The 22,099-nt window shown below is 40.8% G+C and overlaps 1 protein-coding gene across 1 annotated transcript; it reads left to right on the top strand.

The window, feature by feature from the left end:
- Positions 1 to 7,438: 7,438 nt before the first annotated feature.
- Positions 7,439 to 21,867, top strand: LOC124257310 (CD9 antigen-like). The gene is made up of 7 exons (XM_046691344.1): positions 7,439 to 7,605; positions 13,468 to 13,668; positions 15,086 to 15,160; positions 18,606 to 18,695; positions 19,056 to 19,148; positions 19,495 to 19,578; positions 20,566 to 21,867. The coding sequence occupies exons 1-7, from the start codon at positions 7,552 to 7,554 to the stop codon at positions 20,620 to 20,622; spliced, it is 654 nt and encodes a 217-aa protein (XP_046547300.1). The 5' UTR covers positions 7,439 to 7,551; the 3' UTR covers positions 20,623 to 21,867.
- The last annotated feature ends 232 nt before the right edge of the window (positions 21,868 to 22,099 follow it).

Here is a 22,099-nt window from a genome sequence, read left to right as displayed (position 1 = left end):
CCATACAAAACCCGTCCATACTCTCAGCATGTACAAAAACTCGTCCATACTCTCCAGCATGTACAAAAACCCGTCCATACTCTCCAGCATGTACAAAACCGTCCATACTCTCCAGCATGTACAAAACTCGTCCATACTCTCCAGCATGTACAAAACCCGTCCATACTCTCCAGCATGTACAAAAACTCGTCCATACTCTCCAGCATGTACAAAAACCCGTCCATACCCTCCAGCATGTACAAAAACTCGTCCATACTCTCCAGCATGTACAAAAACTCGTCCATACTCTCCAGCATGTACAAAAACTCGTCCATACTCTCCAGCATGTACAAAAACTCGTCCATACTCTCCAGCATGTACAAAAACTCGTCCATACTCTCCAGCATGTACAAAAACTAGTCCATACTCTCCAGCATGTACAAAAACTCGTCCATACTCTCCAGCATGTACAAAAACTCGTCCATACTCTCCAGCATGGGCAAAAAGTCGTCCATACTCTCCAGCATGTACAAAAATATATTTTGGAGATGAACATTAATTTTCTTTTGCAAATCAAATTTGAGAGTGTTTTAGGGTTATTGGTATGAGTCATTTGATTTCATTGGGTTTAAAATGTAAAGACTACCTTTTTACATAGGACGCCATACAATGAAACTAGGGATCATTATTTGATAATTCCCAAATCCCCTTCCTTATTTGCAAACATCCATAAGTGATTATTGTTTCAGAAAAGGATCACAATATGGCCACTCTAATCATGGGCGACATTCAAAAGGCCACAGTGGAATGTAACAAAAATCCCGCAGTGGCCATACATTGACTTCCTAATTGATATAACAGCTTTCGTGGAAAGGCTGGGTATCATGGGTATTCGAGCTACTAATGTTACCAAATACCAAATTTTTATTTCCAATACTATGAGCCCACGGGGCTATGAGTACAAAACACCTCATCGGTGCAGACATGAAATATAATGATAACAATGAAAGTATGTGCAGCATATACAATCTTAATATGAAAACATTGATTTCCTTTTTTCGAATTCATAAAACAAATATTAAGCAGTATTCAAGGAAATGTCTACATATTTGGATGATAACAACGAATTAAATTTTAGTATATTGGGGAAAACATAGAATTGCAACAACAGATATTTACGTCTTAATTCAATGTAGGCTGGACAGATAAGTAAGAAGTGATATTCATTTTCAATTACGTTTAAGTTACACATTTTGCATGTTCTTTGTTCCCGGGGAATGTTATAGTAACGGCCTCGTTCAATTTCTAAACTATGGGAACTTAACCTAAAGCGTGATAAACAAGATGTATATTTGGCTACAGTAATATGAGTTAAATATGTTTCATTAGAAATCATTAATTTAAAATTACCAGAATGTCTTCAGTGATTTCTCTAATAGAATCTGGGGGGATCTTCTATATCATGTATATCGTCATTAGTGCATTCTAAATTATCTTGACAGCCGTAGAGGGTAGAGAAATAATCCACCCAGTCTCCAATATCTATGGGTTTTGGGTGCAGTTTACGACTTGATAAACGTTTTATTGTACCCCAAAAGGCTTTGAGTCAGTTGTCGAGGTCTCTAAATCATCTCTCTGACGTTGAATATATGCTAATGTTACTATCACCTTGTAATGTCTGTCAAATCTCCACAGCTACTGCAGCTAGGCAGGGTGAGATACATCTGGTTCGGCGAGATAACAGCTTCAAATAGGATTGCTGACATACGGTGTTAATTTCATCAGCTGTTAGATAAACGCGGACTATTTCAAACAGTTTAGGGAGTGAGTTAAATCGGGTGTGACGCCGAGTTTCAGTTATGTCACGACGGGGTATTTCCGTGAAGTAGAATTTCGTTATTACAGTATAATCTCCTTGATGTTGTGCCGGTGTTATGAGGGATTTAGTCACTGGGTGCTGTAAAATTCTGAACTATGCGGTGAAATATGATTTGAATTTACTGAGTTCATTTACTGAGTTTCGCTCTCTGAGATTATAATGATACTGATTAATGTGTTCACTCAATCAATGTGGGTGAAACTGATTAATGTGTTCACTCAATCAGTACCATACAGTACACTTACATATGTTACATAATATATAAATACCATCAAGTTACAAGAGGTAGTATCATTTTCACAATGGCACAGCTACGAGAGTTCGATTGTTTCCCGATGCCGCCTGGAAAGGATGTTAATTTCATTTTGCCCATTGAGTGCGGCCTCCAGACAGACTACAAGAACAACGAGGATGTCACCAAGTTCATCCGACACTGCGCTCGTCTGCCTTTAGATCCAGTGCCAGATCACTAGGCCTTGAAGAAAATCCCTAACTCCCGTGTTTTTACAATTCTACTTCATGGGAACTAACCGTCACGACGTTTGAGCTTAGCATGGATATACGAAAGGTCTACAGCCATACAGACCCAGTACAAGAGATTAGATTTCACGGTCCGTTGTTTGGGCTGGTCCTATTAATCCATGCTAATAGTAATAGACAACAAAATAGAGCGGGTGGTCAGCCCGCGTCCACTGCTTGATTTTGTATCCTGATGACGAAACTTTTTGCGACTGGTGTGGATTATTGGGATCAATCGCTGGCATTAACTGTCTGGACAAAACTCGATTGTTTACAGCCTTAGTTCACAAGGAAACGTCGGGCGCAAGTATATACATGTACAGATCAATTCCTCTTCTGGTGCGAGACGACCTCTATACTACATCATCGCTGTCATTCCGATAGCCCACATACTGCATACGGTACTAACGACTCTGTAATACTAATACCGGCCGCACAAAGGGCTCATTAACACGATACCTACTACGCCCGTACTAAGGACTCTCTAACATTTACTACATACCATACAAAGAGCTCTCTAACTACCTACTACATGCCGTACTAAGAGCTCTCTAACACGTATTGCAGACCTTACTACGGGCTCTCTAACACCTACAACACACGGTGTAAAGAGCTCTCTAATACCGACTACAGGCCGCACTAAGAGCTCTCTTAAATCTATTACAAATCGTACAGGGGTTCTCTAACACCTGCTACAGATCGTCCTAAGGGCTCTCTAACACCTACTACAGGCTACAGCGTTAAGTAATATTCACTCACTCACTCACTACCACAGGTGTAGAAATAAACGTAACAAGGAATTTTCACCCTCTGCTACATCGAGAGTGATATCATCGGTCAGGATAGTACAGTGTCGGATATAGATACATAGATACAGATGGAATATTGTAGTCTATTTATAGCCGGGATAGTGAAGTAGGCTAGTAGTGAAACCGTCCGCTCGTCACGCCGAACTTTGATTCCCCACACGTGTACAATGCTAAAAGCCAATATCATATGTCCTACCCTGCGATAGTAATGGAATTGTACTTATGAGGTACAATGTCATTCTCACTTACTGTAAATTCTAATACTGACGACCACCTCAGTGGTCCAGTGGATAGAGCACCTGACTGGAGAGCGGAAGGTCGGGGTTTGGATCCCACGCCGTACCAAACCACGTAAAAGTGGTATTTGTTGTTACCTTGCCTAAAGTTCGGCATTAAGGAGATAGAGAAGGACTGATCGGCTAGTGGTCAGTATTAAGTGTCTGAGTGTGTATCCATGTGAAACAGATGCATGTTCCCATCTGGCTAGAACACGCATTAACCCTGAAAACAGTACATGCAGACATAAGTTCAATAATATTCAATGTGATGTTAAAACCGGTCGTACACCTCTTCACCTACTGGTGTGACACATTAGGGTTGTTAAACAATGCTTAGAACCGTGTAATATGTTTTGTGTACGTTGACCGACTGTAGAGATGGAAAATACTAATCAGGGGTTAATAGCAAGTCCACTCCCACTCTGGTAAGATACTACCCAGGGGCGGATACAGCTTTTGAGAAAGGGGTTGGGGTGCTCACTACTATTGAGAAAAGGGGGATTGCACATTTCATTTCCACCCGAGTTTCAATGGTCATATAACAAACTTTCTGGACAAAAGGGAGGGTGCGCAATCCCCTCTCTGGATCCGCCTATGCTACCCAATGTCTACGCCTCGCTCTAACCACGTAAAGGGAGACTAGGGACTTAGTCAGTTTCGGAGTCCATAAGAGATCACATATCTTAGGATTAAATCGATATGACAATTGAGCAAGTATCATTCAAGAAAAAGAATGGTAGAAATCTGATATCTACAAATTTGATGGTAGATTCACATTCACACCACTAAGCTTGTCTCGTCCCAGCCCAAAAGGACTTCGGACTGAACTGTCAGGAAGCCATATTGCAACTAGTTTCGTCCACATGACTAGCACGTGATACAACACAAGTTACATCTTTGATGGCTTTTATTGTTCCAATCTTATATTTCTTGAAATAAAAGCACTTCCTATTTTCTGTGAAGCACATAATAACATAAACGGTGGTCTTTTTATGCAAAATATATCCGGCGGGGTGTGTCGTTTAGCGGTTTACAACGCCATCATGCACGTCACTACGCTATTACATCCGAGGTATATTGTAGGTCGCGTGGTATGCCGAATACACTTTTGAAGGTCACTGTGTAATCTAACTCTAACGCTGACGTCAGTGAGTGGAGGACAGGCGGGCAGATGGTATACATAGTACAAGTTGTACCGGTGATAACATTGACCTTGGCTTCGTATGACAACGGTGTACGGTTATATCAGATGTCGACCCGTGACGATCCGGGTTAGATGATCTTCAGTAACCCATGCTTGCCACAAAAGGCGACTATGCTTGTCGTAAGAGGCGACTAACGGGATCGGGTGGTCAGGCTCGCTGACTTGGTTGACACGTGTCATCGTATCCCAATTGCGTAGATCGATGCTCATGTTCTTGACCACTGGATTCACTGGTCCAGACTCGATTAGATACAGACCGCTGCGATATAGCTGTAATATTGGTGAGTGCAGCGTAAAACTAAACGCAGTCAATCAGTATATCAGATGTCACAGAAGGACATCATGAGGCCATGGCGTATTTGCGTTTGTCATTCACAAACTTACTTTCAAAGTTATTTGACTTAGGACCGTAACTTGACTTCACTCGGCGTGTAATTTACTGAAACTATTGTTATCATAATTAATGTGGGCATTTATATTAATTTCAACTATTATTCATTTGTTTATGTAATGTTATAAAAAATACAGCTATTAATGATTATGTGTACAACACTATACATGTAACGTATTAGCCCTGTTTACTTTCCCCTAAATCCTAGCTAAGAAAATGTGGTAACCAAAGGGTTATGCGTTCGCTCATTTGAGTTCAGTTAGACCACACTCACTCACTGCATTACTCACACTCACTCACTATTAGTTGCAAAAAATACTATAATTACATTCCGATCTAAAGTCAAATATCACCAAGCTGGGGTATTGCCGTGAACAATTATATCTAGCTACTGTGTAATCTCATTAAATCACATCGGAAATGTCATGCTTCCCGGAATCGATGAAGATAACACGTAAACGAATTGCGATACTTGACGTAAACGCATGCTGTTATTGATAGGCTTCTCATGTAAGGTGTGTGAGTTTCCGATTTTCAATATAGTTTTGTGTCATGTAGGCCCACAGCTTAAATTCTGTTTTATACTCTGTTCATGAAAGTGCAGAGAGCTTCAAAACTTCAGTATACACTGTAATTTCTTTTCATGAAAAGAAATATTTTCAAATTGTTTAGTATAATTGGTTATTCCATTCATGTGTCTATAAAACTGACACGTTGATACAACTGAAAACAGAGTTCAAGCTGATGTGATGCAAGGAGACCCTGCAACCTTTCCTGATCCCTTTCTCTGTCAATGCAGACACACACACACAAAACCACACACAAAACACACACAAAACACGCATCAAGACACGCATCAAGACACACTCACTCACACTCATACAAATAACGCCCCCAGTCCTCCATGGTTTTAAAGTAACGACCTTTATTCATGGTAAAATGATACATTGTAACTGCATTAAACATTTAATGTTATCTTAACTTTCTGCCAGCTTTTGCTGTAACGGTTATCTAAAGCTCTGCTTCTCTTGAGCGGTGCTAGGTAAGGTTAATTTTGTCAGGGTACAATAAAAAGATTTAAACGTACTTATCTAAAACAGTTTTTGCTGACCGTTTTCTTCTGCTTTCTTTGAACAAAGTCCATATGAATGTTTAGGTTTTGGTTACAAAGAACTGCAGGTGTTGTTGACTGTAGTGCTGTTAGATACAAATGATATTGATCCCCAGAGTGATATTTAAGTGGCTATGTCTACATTTATTCAGGAAAAAGATCTGAAATTCATGACATTAAAAGTAAAATGCAAAACTTATATACACTTTGTGACGGCCAGATGACACAATAAACACATGTATTTTGTCATACTTCATTCAACGTTTCTGATTTTTCAATATAACTGTTCCATTTCTAATTTAACGAATCAAAGAGTGATACATATTTGCAAAAGTATAATCCACACAATGCATTTTGTAACGTATATTTTGTAATACAGTGAAACATATATAACGTTTATTACACGAGCAAGTGTGCCATACGACTTATACGAAACGAGTGTGAAATTTTGTATTGCCTGAGCCACAGCAACGCCAACACTTAGCTAATTTGCACGAGTTTCCTATAAGCCCTATTACACACTTGGTCGACTGAAATAATTTCTTCATTATCATTTTTTATTCATGTATGTTTGTGCAGTAAAACACCGCAAGCAAGTGTGATGGCCATCTTCATTGACGTCACGTCCAACTGTTTAATGACGTCAGAGACGACGAAATACAGGACCAATGGTCGCTTGGCAAAAGTGATATGTGCACATATGATAATATGACATATATGGCACTGGTTATGTTTCACCACACGGGTAGAAAACAAGCATACACAATGGGGTGAATAGTTATGATATACATCGTATTCATACTAGAAATATAATTAAATTAACTGTATGCATATTGATATGACATGATAAGACCCAAACAAAGGATACATCAACATTAGTTGTGATGTTAATGGTAACTACCAAATAACAACAGTATTAAAAAAACAGAAACTCAATAATTTCTCAAACCCGACCTTGCTTCAAGGTTACGAAAGGTAAATCCGATTAAATATAGTGAATGTGTGAGGCAGTTCCAGCTTATATTGTCGTATAAAAATACCGACTCTCCCGCCGTGCGCCTAAACCGGTTTTGAATAGTCAACAGAGGCAGTAGAGCAGTGAAAAAAGTACTGTAACTGTTACTGCATATCACACGCCGGTCAGGTCAAGCTGACTGTACCCACAGGTGAATTGAAAGCCTGGCGGGTGAGTTCAGTCATGTAAACACTGATCATGCGCAGTGGGAACGGGTGATCTGCACAATAAACACACCTCCTGTACATGCGCGGTAGACACTAGTCACTGTAAGTGTGTCAGAGGCAGGGCGTCGTTAAGGGGATACTGTGAGAACGCTGAAGCTGTTGCTGTCGTTGTTTCTGTTTGGAGTACTATCAGATAACCATGTGTGGAGACATGACCAAGTGTTTTATGCACGTGTTCAACGTGCTGTTCCTGGTGAGTTTTGTGATGTTCTTGTGTGCTGTTCCTGGTGGGTGTGTGATGTTCCTTCTTGTCGGTATCTTTCGCTGAATAGCACCACATTACGAATTCTGACGCACGAGTGAATCGTTGGATTTAGATGTACGCATCATTTGAATTTTTTCGTGTTTTCAACACGGGCTATTAAAAGCTGATCACCCGAATGTTTGATAAAATTTATTGTAAACACTTGTTATCCGACGTGAGTAAAACCCTGACTGTTATTAAATATATGGAGTATATTCTAAACACAGAACTGATTGTGCAATTCCGACTGTACAGGCCTGTATCTGTGCATCGTTATGACACTACGATGTGACCAGGTGTTCACGAGAAAGTGAGCGTCTCCTGCCCTACAGTCATGAAACGTCTTTATGAGTGATATAGTTGGGGGTCCAGCGGGAGAGGACAACACAAGTCGGCGTCACAAATGTAATGGGGCTTTTGGCGTGGCAAGAACAGCCACACCTGTGAAATAATCTTTTAATTGGGAAATTTATGGGACACACCAACCGCTAAATGTTTATGCATACAAACAAAGGGCGGTTAAATGACTCTTATAAACATGTTGGACTGCAAAATGACCTGTGGTCATGTGTCCCGTTTAAAAATAATGAGACCATTCAAGGTTAATGCGACCACAACATAACAACAGCAGCAACATCAGCACCACCACCACCACCACCACCACCACCTCCTCTACTACTACTACTACTACTACTACTACTACTACTACTACTACTACTACTACTACTGCTGCTACTGCTGCTGCTGCCACTGCTTCAGATAATGATGATGATGATGATGATGATGATGACGACGACGACAACGATATTTATAAATATACATCTAAATACGCTTCTTCCGCACAGCTCATACATGAGTAACACCAAGGTCCGAGGTGATTCAAACGCCAGACCCAAATGAGTATGTCGAAAACAAATAGCGAAGAGTGACACATACAGCGCATTGTTAATGCACGTTTCCGAGACAAGTGAGCGTGTCCTGTCGGACAACTCCCCCGCGACATCTGCCTCGACTGATGATGTTCCACGCCGTCCCCGTGCATGTTCAGCAATACTGCATGACGAGTATCAACACAACCACAAGGCGCGGGTTAATCCCCGGACGGAATGTATTTGACAAAGCACTCCCTCTTGTTAACAGGTGGGCGTTGTATTCTGTGTAGTGTTGCTGTTCACAAGGGGCCCTATTCAATGTCAGGTCAATGTCAGATCATTTCCTCTGTATTAAATAGCGTTAGTAATTAAGCATGAATATTTCATGACGATCTTATATAGTCAGGTCTTTGAATGGCATGTAGAAGTGGTACAAATAATGAAGAGATTTTTTAATGGATGTCAACTTCTTTATTATGAGGAACATAATGTACTCTGCATGTACATAATATGTTCTCTGTCTCATACCATTCATTCACCAGGTGAAGGAGTAAGGATATACTCCTAAACGTTGTGTTCTTCATAATAAAGACGTTGACATCCATAAATACTCTCTTCTTTATGGGGCGGTGGGGTAGCCTAGTGGTTAAAGCGTTGGCTCGTTCGATTCCCCACATGGGCACACTGTGTGAAGCCCATTTCTGGTGTCCCCCGCCGTGATATTGCTGGAATATTGCTAAAAGCGGCGTAAAACTAAACTCAGTCAGTCAGTCTCTTCTTTATATAATCAGTCAGGCCCCGATTTCTCGAAACAAAGTTAAGTCTGAGTTTTGACTTAAGCTCGAATTTTTACTCAAATTTGAGAAAACGCATTTCCCAGAATGTACTGAAATCGATATTAAACTCAAACATAGTAGACAGTTTGAGTTTGGTGACTAGAATACTTAAGTTGTTGGGGCTTTATTATTTTACACATGCAGCTGAGTTAAACATTCAGCTGTTTCAAATTGTCAAACTCATTTTGAAATTTGAGTAAAAACTTAAGTTTGTTTCGAGAAATCGGAGCTGGACGCGCATGGTAACAACAGGATAGTCACTCGAATATCATCCTTTTTATTTTGATGAAGTATAATAATCCTTAAATGTGGAGCTAGTCGGTTTGGCTTAATGTCGATCAATACTCTCAGTCACAGAATGTGTCAGCTTGGCCTTTGAGATGACCCCTAATGTTTTGGAAGTTTACCTGTCTTATTGAAACCTTCGCCGCCAATGGCTGCTGTTGCGGCGTAAAGCAACATTCATTCATTTATTATTATTGAAACTCTACGAGCACAGGTGAACCTAAATGAATGTAAAATTCTAACTCGGGATAATGGGTTTCTGTTGGCACTTACAGTATTCGACTACCCGTGTCTTTGAAGTCTTTGAAGGGCATTTAGAAGTGATACACATGAAGACAAGAGTTTTATGGATGACAACGTCTTTATTGTGAAGGGTCACGACGTTTCGAAGTATAATCTTACTCCGTCATCAGGTGAATGAGGTGAATGAAGAAGTAAGAATATACTTCGAGACGCCGTGACTCTTCTGGTCTATGCGTGATAAGATAACTTTATCTCCAAGCGACAAAACATTTTCAATGATCACAATGTTATAGATTTTCCGTTCAAACAAAAAATGGAATGTGCAATGAAAAGAAGGTAGACAATTTTATGGTACAAACATGGTGGACATATTAAAAGTTGACGTACCAGTTACCAAATATATGTCGGATGCACAACCCGACTTGATGCTGGTTTCAGACTGGTACCATATGATCCTATTTACTTGCATTCACATGTGCTTGTCACGAGAGCCACTGTTTTGTCGGGATATACTGTTATGATCCTATTTACTTGCATTTACATGTGCTTGTCACGAGAGCCACTGATTCTGCGGGATATACTGTTATGATCCTATTTACTTGCATTTACATGTGCTTGTCACGAGAGCCACTGATTCTGCGGGATATGCTGTTATGATCCTATTTACTTGCATTTACATGTGCTTGTCACGAGAGCCACTGATTTGGCCGGATATACTGTTATGATCCTATTTACTTGCATTTACATGTGCTTGTCACGAGAGCCACTGATTCAGCCGGATACACTGTTATGATCCTATTTACTTGCATTTACATGTGCTTGTCACGAGAGCCACTGATTCGTCGGGATATACTGTTATGATCCTATTTACTTGCATTTACATGTGCTTGTCACGAGAGCCACTGATTCGGCGGGATATGCTGTTATGATCCTATTTACTTGCATTCACATGTGCTTGTCACGAGAGCCACTGATTCGGCCGGCTATGCTGTTATGATCCTATTTACTTGCATTCACATGTGCTTGTCACGAGAGCCACTGATTCGGCCGGCTATACTGTTATGATCCTATTTACTTGCATTTACATGTGCTTGTCACGAGAGCCACTGATTCGGCCGGCTATACTGTTATGGTCCTATTTACTTGCATTTACATGTGCTTGTCACGAGAGCCACTGATTCTGCCGGATATACTGTTATGATCCTATTTACTTGCATTCACATGTGCTTGTCACGAGGGCCACTGATTCGTCGGGATATACTGTTATGATCCTATTTACTTGCATTTACATGTGCTTGTCACGAGAGCCACTGATTCGTCGGGATATACTGTTATGATCCTATTTACTTGCATTTACATGTGCTTGTCACGAGAGCCACTGATTCTGCGGGATATGCTGTTATGATCCTATTTACTTGCATTTACATGTGCTTGTCACGAGAGCCACTGATTCGGCCGGATATACTGTTATGATCCTATTTACTTGCATTTACATGTGCTTGTCACGAGAGCCACTGATTCACATGTGCCGGATATACTGTTATGATCCTATTTACTTGCATTCACATGTGCTTGTCACGAGAGCCACTGATTCGTCCGGATATACTGTTATGATCCTATTTACTTGCATTTACATGTGCTTGTCACGAGAGCCACTGATTCCTATTTACTTGGATATACTGTTATGATCCTATTTACTTGCATTTATCCTGTTTACTTGCATGTCACTTGTCACGAGAGCCACTGATTCGTCCGGATATACTGTTATGATCCTATTTACTTGCATTTACATGTGCTTGTCACGAGAGCCACTGATTCGCCGCCGGATATCCTGCTTTACTTGCATTGTTATGATCCTATTTGCTTGCATTTTATGATCATGTGCTTGCATCACGAGAGCCACTGATTCTGCCGGCTATACTGTTATGATCCTGTTTACTTGCATTTACATGTGCTTGTGACGGGAGCCACTGATTCGGCCGGATATACTGTTATGATCCTCGTTGCTTGCATTTACATGTGCTTGTCACGAGAGCCACTGATTCGGCCGGATATACTGTTATGATCCTATTTACTTGTATTTACATGTGTTTGTCACGAGAGCCACTGATTCGGCCGGATATACTGTTATGATCCTATTTACTTGCATTTACATGTGCTTGTCACGAGAGCCACTGATTCTGCGGGATATGCTGTTATGATCCTATTTACTTGCATTTACATGTGCTTGTCACGAGAGCCACTGATTCTGCCGGATATACTGTTATGATCCTATTTACTTGCATTTACATGTGCTTGTCACGAGAGCCACTGATTCGGCCGGATATACTGTTATGATCCTATTTACTTGCATTTACATGTGCTTGTCACGAGAGCCACTGATTCTGCCGGATATACTGTTATGATCCTATTTACTTGCATTTACAAGTGCTTGTCACCAGAGCCACTGATTCGGCCGGATATACCGTTATGATCGAAAACAAACCACTCGGTGTCTTCACTAATTGGTATTGATTATAAACAGATATATACTTACATCTGGAACATCTGGACGGGCAATGGGCAATGAACAGAGATTCCATTTTATAGAAAACTTTCGTCGCTTTTATTGTTAACTGAAAATGTTTTGTGTAAAAATCGTGTTATGCATGTTTTCAATAAAATTATAAGTAACGTCGGGAATCCAGGTTAGATTAGACCCTGAACAGCCATACTAAGAGGCGACTGTAAATGTTGGTTGGTTAATTTTTGTTACTCTGTTAATTGAAGGTCATTGTAACCCAACGACATGAATGAGTGTTCATACTATCAATCATAGGTTTGTCTGGTCCACACTCGATCATTTACAGACCGTCGGAGTACTGAAGTACAGCGTTATACAACACGTAAGCCAACTGACATGAGTTTTCAGTCGCATGGATCTTTCAACGTTGCAGCTATTCTTGCCAGGTCTCGGTCTCTCAGAATGAATGGTTTATTCTCATGCAGATCACAATAGTGACATAGAGAAAATACAAATGTACAGGTTTGTTTGTGGGAACATAAATAGACCAGTTTTCACATAGTTGCTTATTTTCATAGTAGTGCTTTATGCGTACAAGACATCAGGTATATAAATTTATCTAATGATGGATAATTACAATAACAGTTTGGTAGGAATGCATTATTTACATTTCATAAACATGGGCAATATAACATGAAGTGAAATTCATCTCCTGTTGTATTTTTACACAATGTACATAATCTTTCTCCTTTAATAACATTATACCATCTACCTGTTTCTATTGGGAGTTTATAGTTACATGGGTAAGCCAAATGCGTGCATTTAATGGGAAATGTAATAAATAACTTTCAGGGTATGGACATAACTTAAACATATTATAATTGCGGCCTTTAAAGATTTTGATATACATTCGTTCCAGCGTTGATGAAATTGGTTACATAATATGGACTTAACATTACTTTTAATCCAAATCTTACTTGTACAAGTTTGAGATATTGCATAAATGGATATTGTATCAGTTGATTGTATTATTGAGTGTTTGTTTTACAAGTCTCGCGTTGTATCCTTGCAGCTGATTGGCCTGGGTCTGGCAGGCTTGGGAATATGGCTACGTCTTGACGAAGATGCTGGCAAATACATCAACGACTCCGACAACTTCAACGCCTTGCATGCTGGTGCTTACGTCTTCATCGGTGTTGGGGCTGTCATCATCCTGTTGGCCATTATTGGAATCTGTGGAACAATCAGAAGGAGCCAGTGCCTCCTGGTCGTGGTCAGTAATCAGTTACATGTTGGTAAATCACCTCTTGCTTAGATCATGTAGTAAGTCCTGTTCCCAACCTATGCTATGTGAGGCGAATTACAGGATTTCGGGTCAAAATCGGTCACTTTTAACACAAATTATATTTGAGATTACACTTTTAAGTAAAGATTCTAATATTTTTTAGGGTTGAAGCCTATCTGGGATTCGAACCCACACACTGAACGATCCAAACCACTCAGCCACCGTACCACGGCTTTAATAAAACATGGTTGTCTTCATCACGTACTTTTGTGTACCCTCTGACAAGCGTAAATTGGCATGGTTCCTATGACCAAAAGATATGAATCGACAATGCCACTTAGAAAGTGGTCAAATGTAAGACATGTTATGTGAAATACAGATTCTTGAACGTTTTGGGTTTAGCCCCATTCAGGCAGCTAATCGCCAGCACACAGTCTGCGATCTGACCCACTCAGCCACTGAAATGTGACACCTTGCTGACTGTGTGTCGTAGTACACATAGTAGACTTCTCACACTAAAAAATCACATGATCATCAGGTCCTGACTCAATTATTTACAGACAACCGTCAACCAAATGCTGAATGTTGCTTTTAACATATGATCTCTGTCTATGGTACATCCCTTTGGAATCTAGGGTAGAATTGGTTTTCGGTAACTGATGACACACAGAAATTCAGGCTCTCTGACATGGTTGAGGCATGTCATCGTATCCGGATGCGTAGATCGATGCTCATGATGTCAGTCACTGGATTGCCTGGTCCAATCTCATTTATTTACAGATCGCCGTCAGGAATATTGCCGAGTGTGGCGTTAAACAACAAACAAACACACGCCCTAAATGTAAAAGGTCACTCGTGTAATTTCAACGCTTCAACAGAAACCTATAAAACCTCGACTATAGTCCGTTCGGCTCAAAAACGGAACGATGAATTGCAACCTAATTTGAAAAATAATAAACATATACTGCTCAATGAAACGCTGATCATAATGAAAACATCAGACCAACGCTGTGATTTATTTGCAGAATTTATGTCCTAAAAATAAAAAAACAACAGACTGTAATTACAATTTTGACACAGTTCACTATTTGTTACGAAGGAGGAGTGCAAAGAAAAGGGACAGCCAGGTGTGCGAGAAAGGATGGAGACGGCACAGCACAGGTTAATGAATCAAATAACTTTGTCGGCACTTGTGCACGTGCTTCTCGAACACCTGGCTGTCCCTTCCTGAAGAAACAATCATGGCTATTGAACTCTTTAGAGGATTGTTTATGTACTGTCTTTTGTTGTAAGGTGATTGTGAAAGAGGCACGTTTAAGGCCTTTAACTCAGCCTAAAAGCAGGACCGATGGAAACCTGATGTCTGGATGTTGATGATGAGGGTGATATCTTTTTATCATTTCAGTTCTTCATAGGTCTGTTTATCATCACAACCATTCTGTTAGCAATAGGAGTGGTCGTCTTGACGCAGATGGATGTGGTGAGTAACCTTGTAAGAATTAGCACTAAAGAAAGAAAGAGAGAGAGTAAGATAGATCGATATATTGAGAGAGAGAGAGAGAGAGAGAGAGAGAGAGAGAGAGAGAGAGAGAGAGAGAGAGAGAGAGAGAGAGAGAGAGAGAGAGAGAGAGAGAGAGAGAGAGAGAGAGAGAGAGCGAAAAAGAGGGCGAAATAGAGAGAGCGGGTTAGATTGAGAGAAAGAGAGCGAGTTAGAGATAGAGAGAGGTAGTGAGAAAGTAACTACATGTCCATGTGTAAGTATATGTATGTACAGTATCTAATCTCACAATACTGTCAACACCCAGTCTAGTGTCTCCCACGGTCAATATTGTCAACACCCACTTTAATGTCTCACACAGCACCCAGTCTAGTGACTCACACTGTTAATACTGTCAACACCCAGTCTAGTGTCTCACACGGATAATACTGTCAACACCCAGTCTAGTGACTCACACAGTTAATACTGTCAACACCCAGTCTAGTGTCTCACACAGTTAATTCTGTCAACACCCACTTTAGTGTCTCACACAGCACCCAGTCTAGTGACTCACACAGTTAATACTGTCAACACCCAGTCTAGTGTCTGACACAGTTAATACTGTCAACACCCAGTCTAGTGACTCACACAGTTAATACTGTCAACACCCAGTCTAGCGTCTCACACAGTTAATTCTGTCAACACCCAGTCTAGTGTCTCACACGGTTAATACTGTCTACACCCAGTCTATTATCTCACATAGCACCCAGTCTAGTGTTTCACCCTCTCAATACTGTCAACATCCAGTATAGTGTCTGACACAGTTAATACTGTGAACACTCAGACTATTGTCTCACACAGTCAGTACTGTCAACACCCAGTCTAGTGTCTCATACGGTTAATACTGTTAGCACCCAGTCTAGTGTCTCATAAGGTCAATACTGTTAGCACCCAGTCTAGTGTCTCACACGGTCAATACTGCCAACACCCAGTCTAGTGTCTCACACAGTTAATACTGCTAACACCCAGTCTAGTGTCTCACACAGTTAATACTGTTAGCACCCAGTCTAGCATCTCACACAGTTAATACTGTCAACACCCAGTCTAGTGTCTCACACAGTTAATACTGTCAACACCCAGTCTAGTGTCTCACACAGCACCCAGTCTAGTGTCTCACACAGTTAATACTGTCAACACCCAGTCTAGTGTCTGACACAGTTAATACTGTCAACACCCGGTCTAGTGTCTTCCTCGGTCAATACTGTTAGCACCCAGTCTAGTGTCTCACACAGTTAATACCGTTAGCACCAAGTCTAGTGTCTCCCACGGTCAATACTGCCAACACCCAGTCTAGTGTCTCCCTCGGTCAATACTGTTAGCACCCAGTCTAGTGTCTCCCTCGGTCAATACTGTTAGCACCCAGTCTAGTGTCTCCCTCGGTCAATACTGTTAGCACCCAGTCTAGTGTCTCCCTCGGTCAATACTGTTAGCACCCAGTCTAGTGTGTCCCACGGTCAATACTGTTAGCACCCAGTCTAGTGTCTCCCACGGTCAATACTGCCAACACCCAGTTTAGTGTCTCCCTCGGTGAATACTGTTAGCACCCAGTCTAGTGTCTCCCACGGCCAATACTTTTAGCACCTAGTCTAGTGTCTCCCACGGTCATTACTGCTAACACCCAGTCTAGTGTCTCACACAGTTAATACTGTCAACACCCAGTCTAGTGTCTCACACAGTTAATACTGTCAACACCCAGTCTAGTGTCTCACACAGTTAATACTGTCAACACCCAGTCTAGTGTCTCACACAGCACCCAGTCTAGTGTCTCACACAGTTCATACTGTCAACACCCAGTCTAGTGTCTCACACAGTTAATACTGTCAACACCCAGTCTAGTGTCTGACACAGTTAATACTGTCAACACCCGGTCTAGTGTCTTCCTCGGTCAATACTGTTAGCACCCAGTCTAGTGTCTCCCACAGTTAATACCGTTAGCACCAAGTCTAGTGTCTCCCACGGTCAATACTGCCAACACCCAGTCTAGTGTCTCCCTCGGTCAATACTGTTAGCACCCAGTCTAGTGTCTCCCTCGGTCAATACTGTTAGCACCCAGTCTAGTGTCTCAATACTCGGTCAATACTGTTACTGTCAACACCCAGTCTAGTGTCTCCTACGGTCAATACTGTCAACACCCAGTCTAGTGTCTCCTCGGTCAATACTGTTAGCACCCAGTCTAGTGTCTCCACGGTGAATACTGTTAGCACCCAGTCTAGTGTCTCCACGGTCAATACTGCCAACACCCAGTCTAGTGTCTCACACAGTCAATACTGTCAACACCCAGTCTAGTGTCTCACACAGTTAATACTGTCAACACCCAGTCTAGTGTCTCACACAGTTAATACTGTCAACACCCAGTCTAGTGTCTCACACAGTTAATACTGTCAACACCCAGTCTAGTGTCTCACACCCAGTCTAGTTAATACTGTCAACACCCGGTCTAGTGTCTCCTCGGTCAATACTGTTAGCACCCAGTCTAGTGTCTCACACAGTTAATACCGTTAGCACCAAGTCTAGTGTCTCCCACGGTCAATACTGCCAACACCCAGTCTAGTGTCTCCCTCGGTCAATACTGTTAGCACCCAGTCTAGTGTCTCCCTCGGTCAATACTGTTAGCACCCAGTCTAGTGTCTCCCTCGGTCAATACTGTTAGCACCCAGTCTAGTGTCTCCCTCGGTCAATACTGTTAGCACCCAGTCTAGTGTGTCCCACGGTCAATACTGTTAGCACCCAGTCTAGTGTCTCCCACGGTCAATACTGCCAACACCCAGTTTAGTGTCTCCCTCGGTGAATACTGTTAGCACCCAGTCTAGTGTCTCCCACGGCCAATACTTTTAGCACCTAGTCTAGTGTCTCCCACGGTCATTACTGCCAACACCCAGTCTAGTGTCTCACACAGTTAATACTGTCAACACCCAGTCTAGTGTCTCACACAGTTAATACTGTTAGCACCCAGTCTAGTGTCTCACACAGTTAATACTGCCAACACCCAGTCTAGTGTCTCACACGGTCAATACTGTTAGCACCCAGTCTAGTGTCTCACACGGTCAATTATATACTGCCAACACCCAGTCTAGTGTCTCACACGGTCAATACTGCCAACACCCAGCCTAGTGTCTCATAAGGTCAATACTGTTAGCACCCAGTCTAGTGTCTCACACGGTCAATAGTGTCTTGTGTCTATAATACCACTTCTCGGCCGTTTTAAGCTTTTTGCCATTACGAAACACGAGATGTTAGACTTTTCCATATTTACAACTAATCCCCATTTATTGCAAAATAATTATAAAGCATTCAACTTTCCCTGCAGATCAACAACACAGTCTGCAACTGATACAATGTTATCAGCAAAAAGAAATATTTAATTTCATACTCCTACTGTTGATTGTAGGTGAAAGAATCTTTCGGTGATTACCTGATGACCAGGGTGAATGACAATAGTGAAGAGTCGAGGACGTACATGAACAATTTCCAGAATACGGTAACGCATTTGATCTCAGATGATTTCACAATTATATGAAGGGGACAGGAGCTTAGTATGTGTATAAGAACGTATGTTCATTGCCAAGGAGACAACATCAATAATAATGATGAAATACCTATCATAATGGTGATAAAGATAAAATGATGATAATAATGACACAGTTGTTGTTGATGATGATGATGATGATGATGATGATGATTTTGATGATAAAGAGGTATATGCATGGTAACGGTAATAACATAGCACAGGTGATGATAATGGTGAAGAAGAAGAAGAAGAAGATGATGATGATGATGATGATGATGATGATGATGATGATGATGATGATGATGATGATGATGATACCTCATGTTTCAGTTTAATTGCTGTGGAGCTAAAACCGGCGTTTCTGATTATGTAGTGAGCATCGTGAACCTCGACAGTCAGTGCAAACTAGCGAATTATGTGACGGTATGTATTTTCAGGAATGATTCATAACCATTGATATGACAACAGAAAAGCAAAACCACGATATGCTTGAAGTCTTCACGTTGTTAAATGGTGTTCTTAACTTATAAAACACTACCGATTGAAAATCTTCAATATGTTAATGTACCTTAGCACATCAACATTGACGGAAATTCATAGCCCATTGCATATGTTAAGCAATGGGCTCTGATTATAGAAACTCCTGGGCCTATGCACAATTATTTGTCACGTAAAACATTTCCATAAATGTGTTCAAAGTATACAAAATCATTTGCTTCTTCACAGAACAAATGGATATATCTTCGAACTGACCATTTCTAATTCACAGCCTTGTGCGGACGCGTTTTTCAAAACCCTGTCGCCTAACCTCAAGGTGACTGCCGGGATTTCCTTTGGTGCTGCTTTCATCATGGTGAGCGAGGACATGGTGTATTCATTGCGCCAACACTTTAGTTGTTCGACATTAAGCCATTTATTTTTAACTCCTATATATTTCACTTTCCTGTGACCCGTGAAGATCCGGTTTAGAATTGATCTTCAGTAACCCATGCTTGTCGTAAGAGGCGACTAACGGGATCGAGTGGTCAGGCTCGCAGAGTTGGTTGACCCGTCATCGTATCCCAATTGCGTAGATCGATTTTCATGCTGTTGATCACTGGATTGTGTGGTGCAGACTCGATTATTAACAGACCGCCGTCATATTTCTGTGGTTATAATGAAGACAATCAAGTCTTGGTTCACCAAGGGCATTTGCATGACGTGATGTGTTGGGTGGAAGGTAGAATATGGTTCATAGGCTTGAAACAGATGGCCTTGATGGAGACCTTTACGGTAACTTCAATAACCTCATTTCTGCACTGGTTCAATAATGCATTAGTGTGTACGAAGTGCCTTTAACATCCGAAAACCAGCGAACCAATACATACCCGTGTATATTTGTCCTGAGAATTACCTCATCAGTTCACAAGTCGTTAATGTTCACCAGCTGCCATACACATGCTGACGACTACATTGTCGTTTAGTGGAATCTGATTCAGAAAATAATCCACTTGTATTTTTTTAAGTTGACTTTATAGACATTATGTGGTTCGTGTTAAGCAGTTATGTCAATTATATCAATCAAGTAATCATATCACAATGGGCTGTAAATGTCAATATATTAATACATGAGTGAGTATGGTTTTTAGCAATGTCACAGCAATATCACGGCTGGGGACATCAGCAATGGGTTTCACACGTTGTACCCATATGGGGAATCGAACCCGGGTCTTAGACGTGACGAGCGGACGTTTTAACTACAAGGCTACCCCACCGCTCTTATTCATATTTGAATGATATTGCATGTATGTATTTAAGTACTTCCATGGCACCAATTTTTCGTTTTCCTTTCATGTTACAGATTCTAGGAATGGTTTTGTCCATGTGCTTCTGCTGTGCTATCAGGAAGAGTAGCTGAGAGGCACACAGCAAGAGCCAGACATAGGCAGCAAAGTTATGAATCCTGGCATTGGACTTAGAGATAGTTTAACCCTCTTTTAGAAAAACAAGGAATAGCGCAATAAGCAGTATTTCTACAAGAGTGAACGAGGAAGAGTACAAAACATTTGCAATAGTTGTTGAGGAATCCTTAAAGATTCTGTATATTTTTTTGTAAACAATTCAATGAATTTCGAAACCTATTTTTACTATTTACCTAGGTATAGTGATTTGCCTTGGTACATGAAAGAAGAACGTCGGTAAAGTTGATCTGTATCGCCAACAGGGAGAGGATTCCTAGGAGATGTTGTCGTTAGTGTTTGCTTTTTATCGAGGAATTGGTTGGAAATTCCTCTCGATTTTGACTGGTGAAACTGAGGTATCAAATCTCAATAGTGAACTCTGATTGAAACGACTGCAATCTCATACAAAATTATCTTTTTCCTCGTCGCTGATGGTAGACATATGTATTTAATTATATGAGCAGAGAAAGCGTGAAAAGTGGCGTTGAGCAATAGTCAATGTATGACTGAGAATACATTTAAAACAGGATAGAAATCCATTGTAAATGTATTTCAACTTTTAGCAACAACCAAGAGAGATGTGCTCTTTTCTGAACCAGACTGTGATGTCACGACGTTTACGTCACAAAGAGCGCTGTGACGTCGTAATAGTGACGTGCGTTGTAAAACTAAACTTTCAGTGTCTTGCTTCATTTTCTTTAAAAATGCCTGCTTATTGTTGTCTCACGAAGTAGTGGTGCTACACACCTCCAATGCCTATTAAAGTCGTAAAGTAGAAAAATGTTAAGAAACAAATTTTGAGCATAGGCAGCGCCATAAGTTTTTACAGGGTATCATGGGTGTTTCCTCGACTCAAATCGAAAGCCCACTCCAAATATTTGACTCAACCAAATATCAACGTTGGTACCAAAGAGTTCGCGTGTAATTTTCAAAATGGCAGAATGATGCTTATTTGGAGAGGCTTTCAGCGGTAATCTCGATGTCTATTAGATACATTGTACATTTGCAGTTGTCTTGGGGTCGATCGCTTCGAAACAATGCAGTTTACTTCCTAAATATAAAAAAATATTGGTGCAACATATACCAATAACAATTTTTAACCATGAATCAAATACATGCACTGTCTTTCAACATGAACTGGGAGTAAAGGCTTTTAATCAGTGTTCATGCTTGTGGCATTTGGATAATAATGTACAGTTTCTGAAAAACCAAAAACAAAAACCCCTCCCCAAAACAAGAACAAAAAACGAAAGGATAATCGCCCGTAAATAATACGTTTGTTTTTTAAAATAAACTACATTACATGTTTGTTAACTGATGCTCTAGAATGTTCAGCATGTTTTGAATGCATTCATTGTTTGCTAGTTATAGATGCTATTAATTACTTGTCTGCTTAGCATACAACATTATTGTTTCTCAGTGTTTTGTTATCGA

The sequence above is a fragment of the Haliotis rubra genome, unplaced genomic scaffold (genome assembly GCF_003918875.1).
Source record: "Haliotis rubra isolate DU_JTF1 unplaced genomic scaffold, ASM391887v1 Scf658, whole genome shotgun sequence".
NCBI lineage: Eukaryota > Metazoa > Mollusca > Gastropoda > Lepetellida > Haliotidae > Haliotis > Haliotis rubra.
This window is presented reverse-complemented; position numbering and strand designations above follow the sequence as displayed.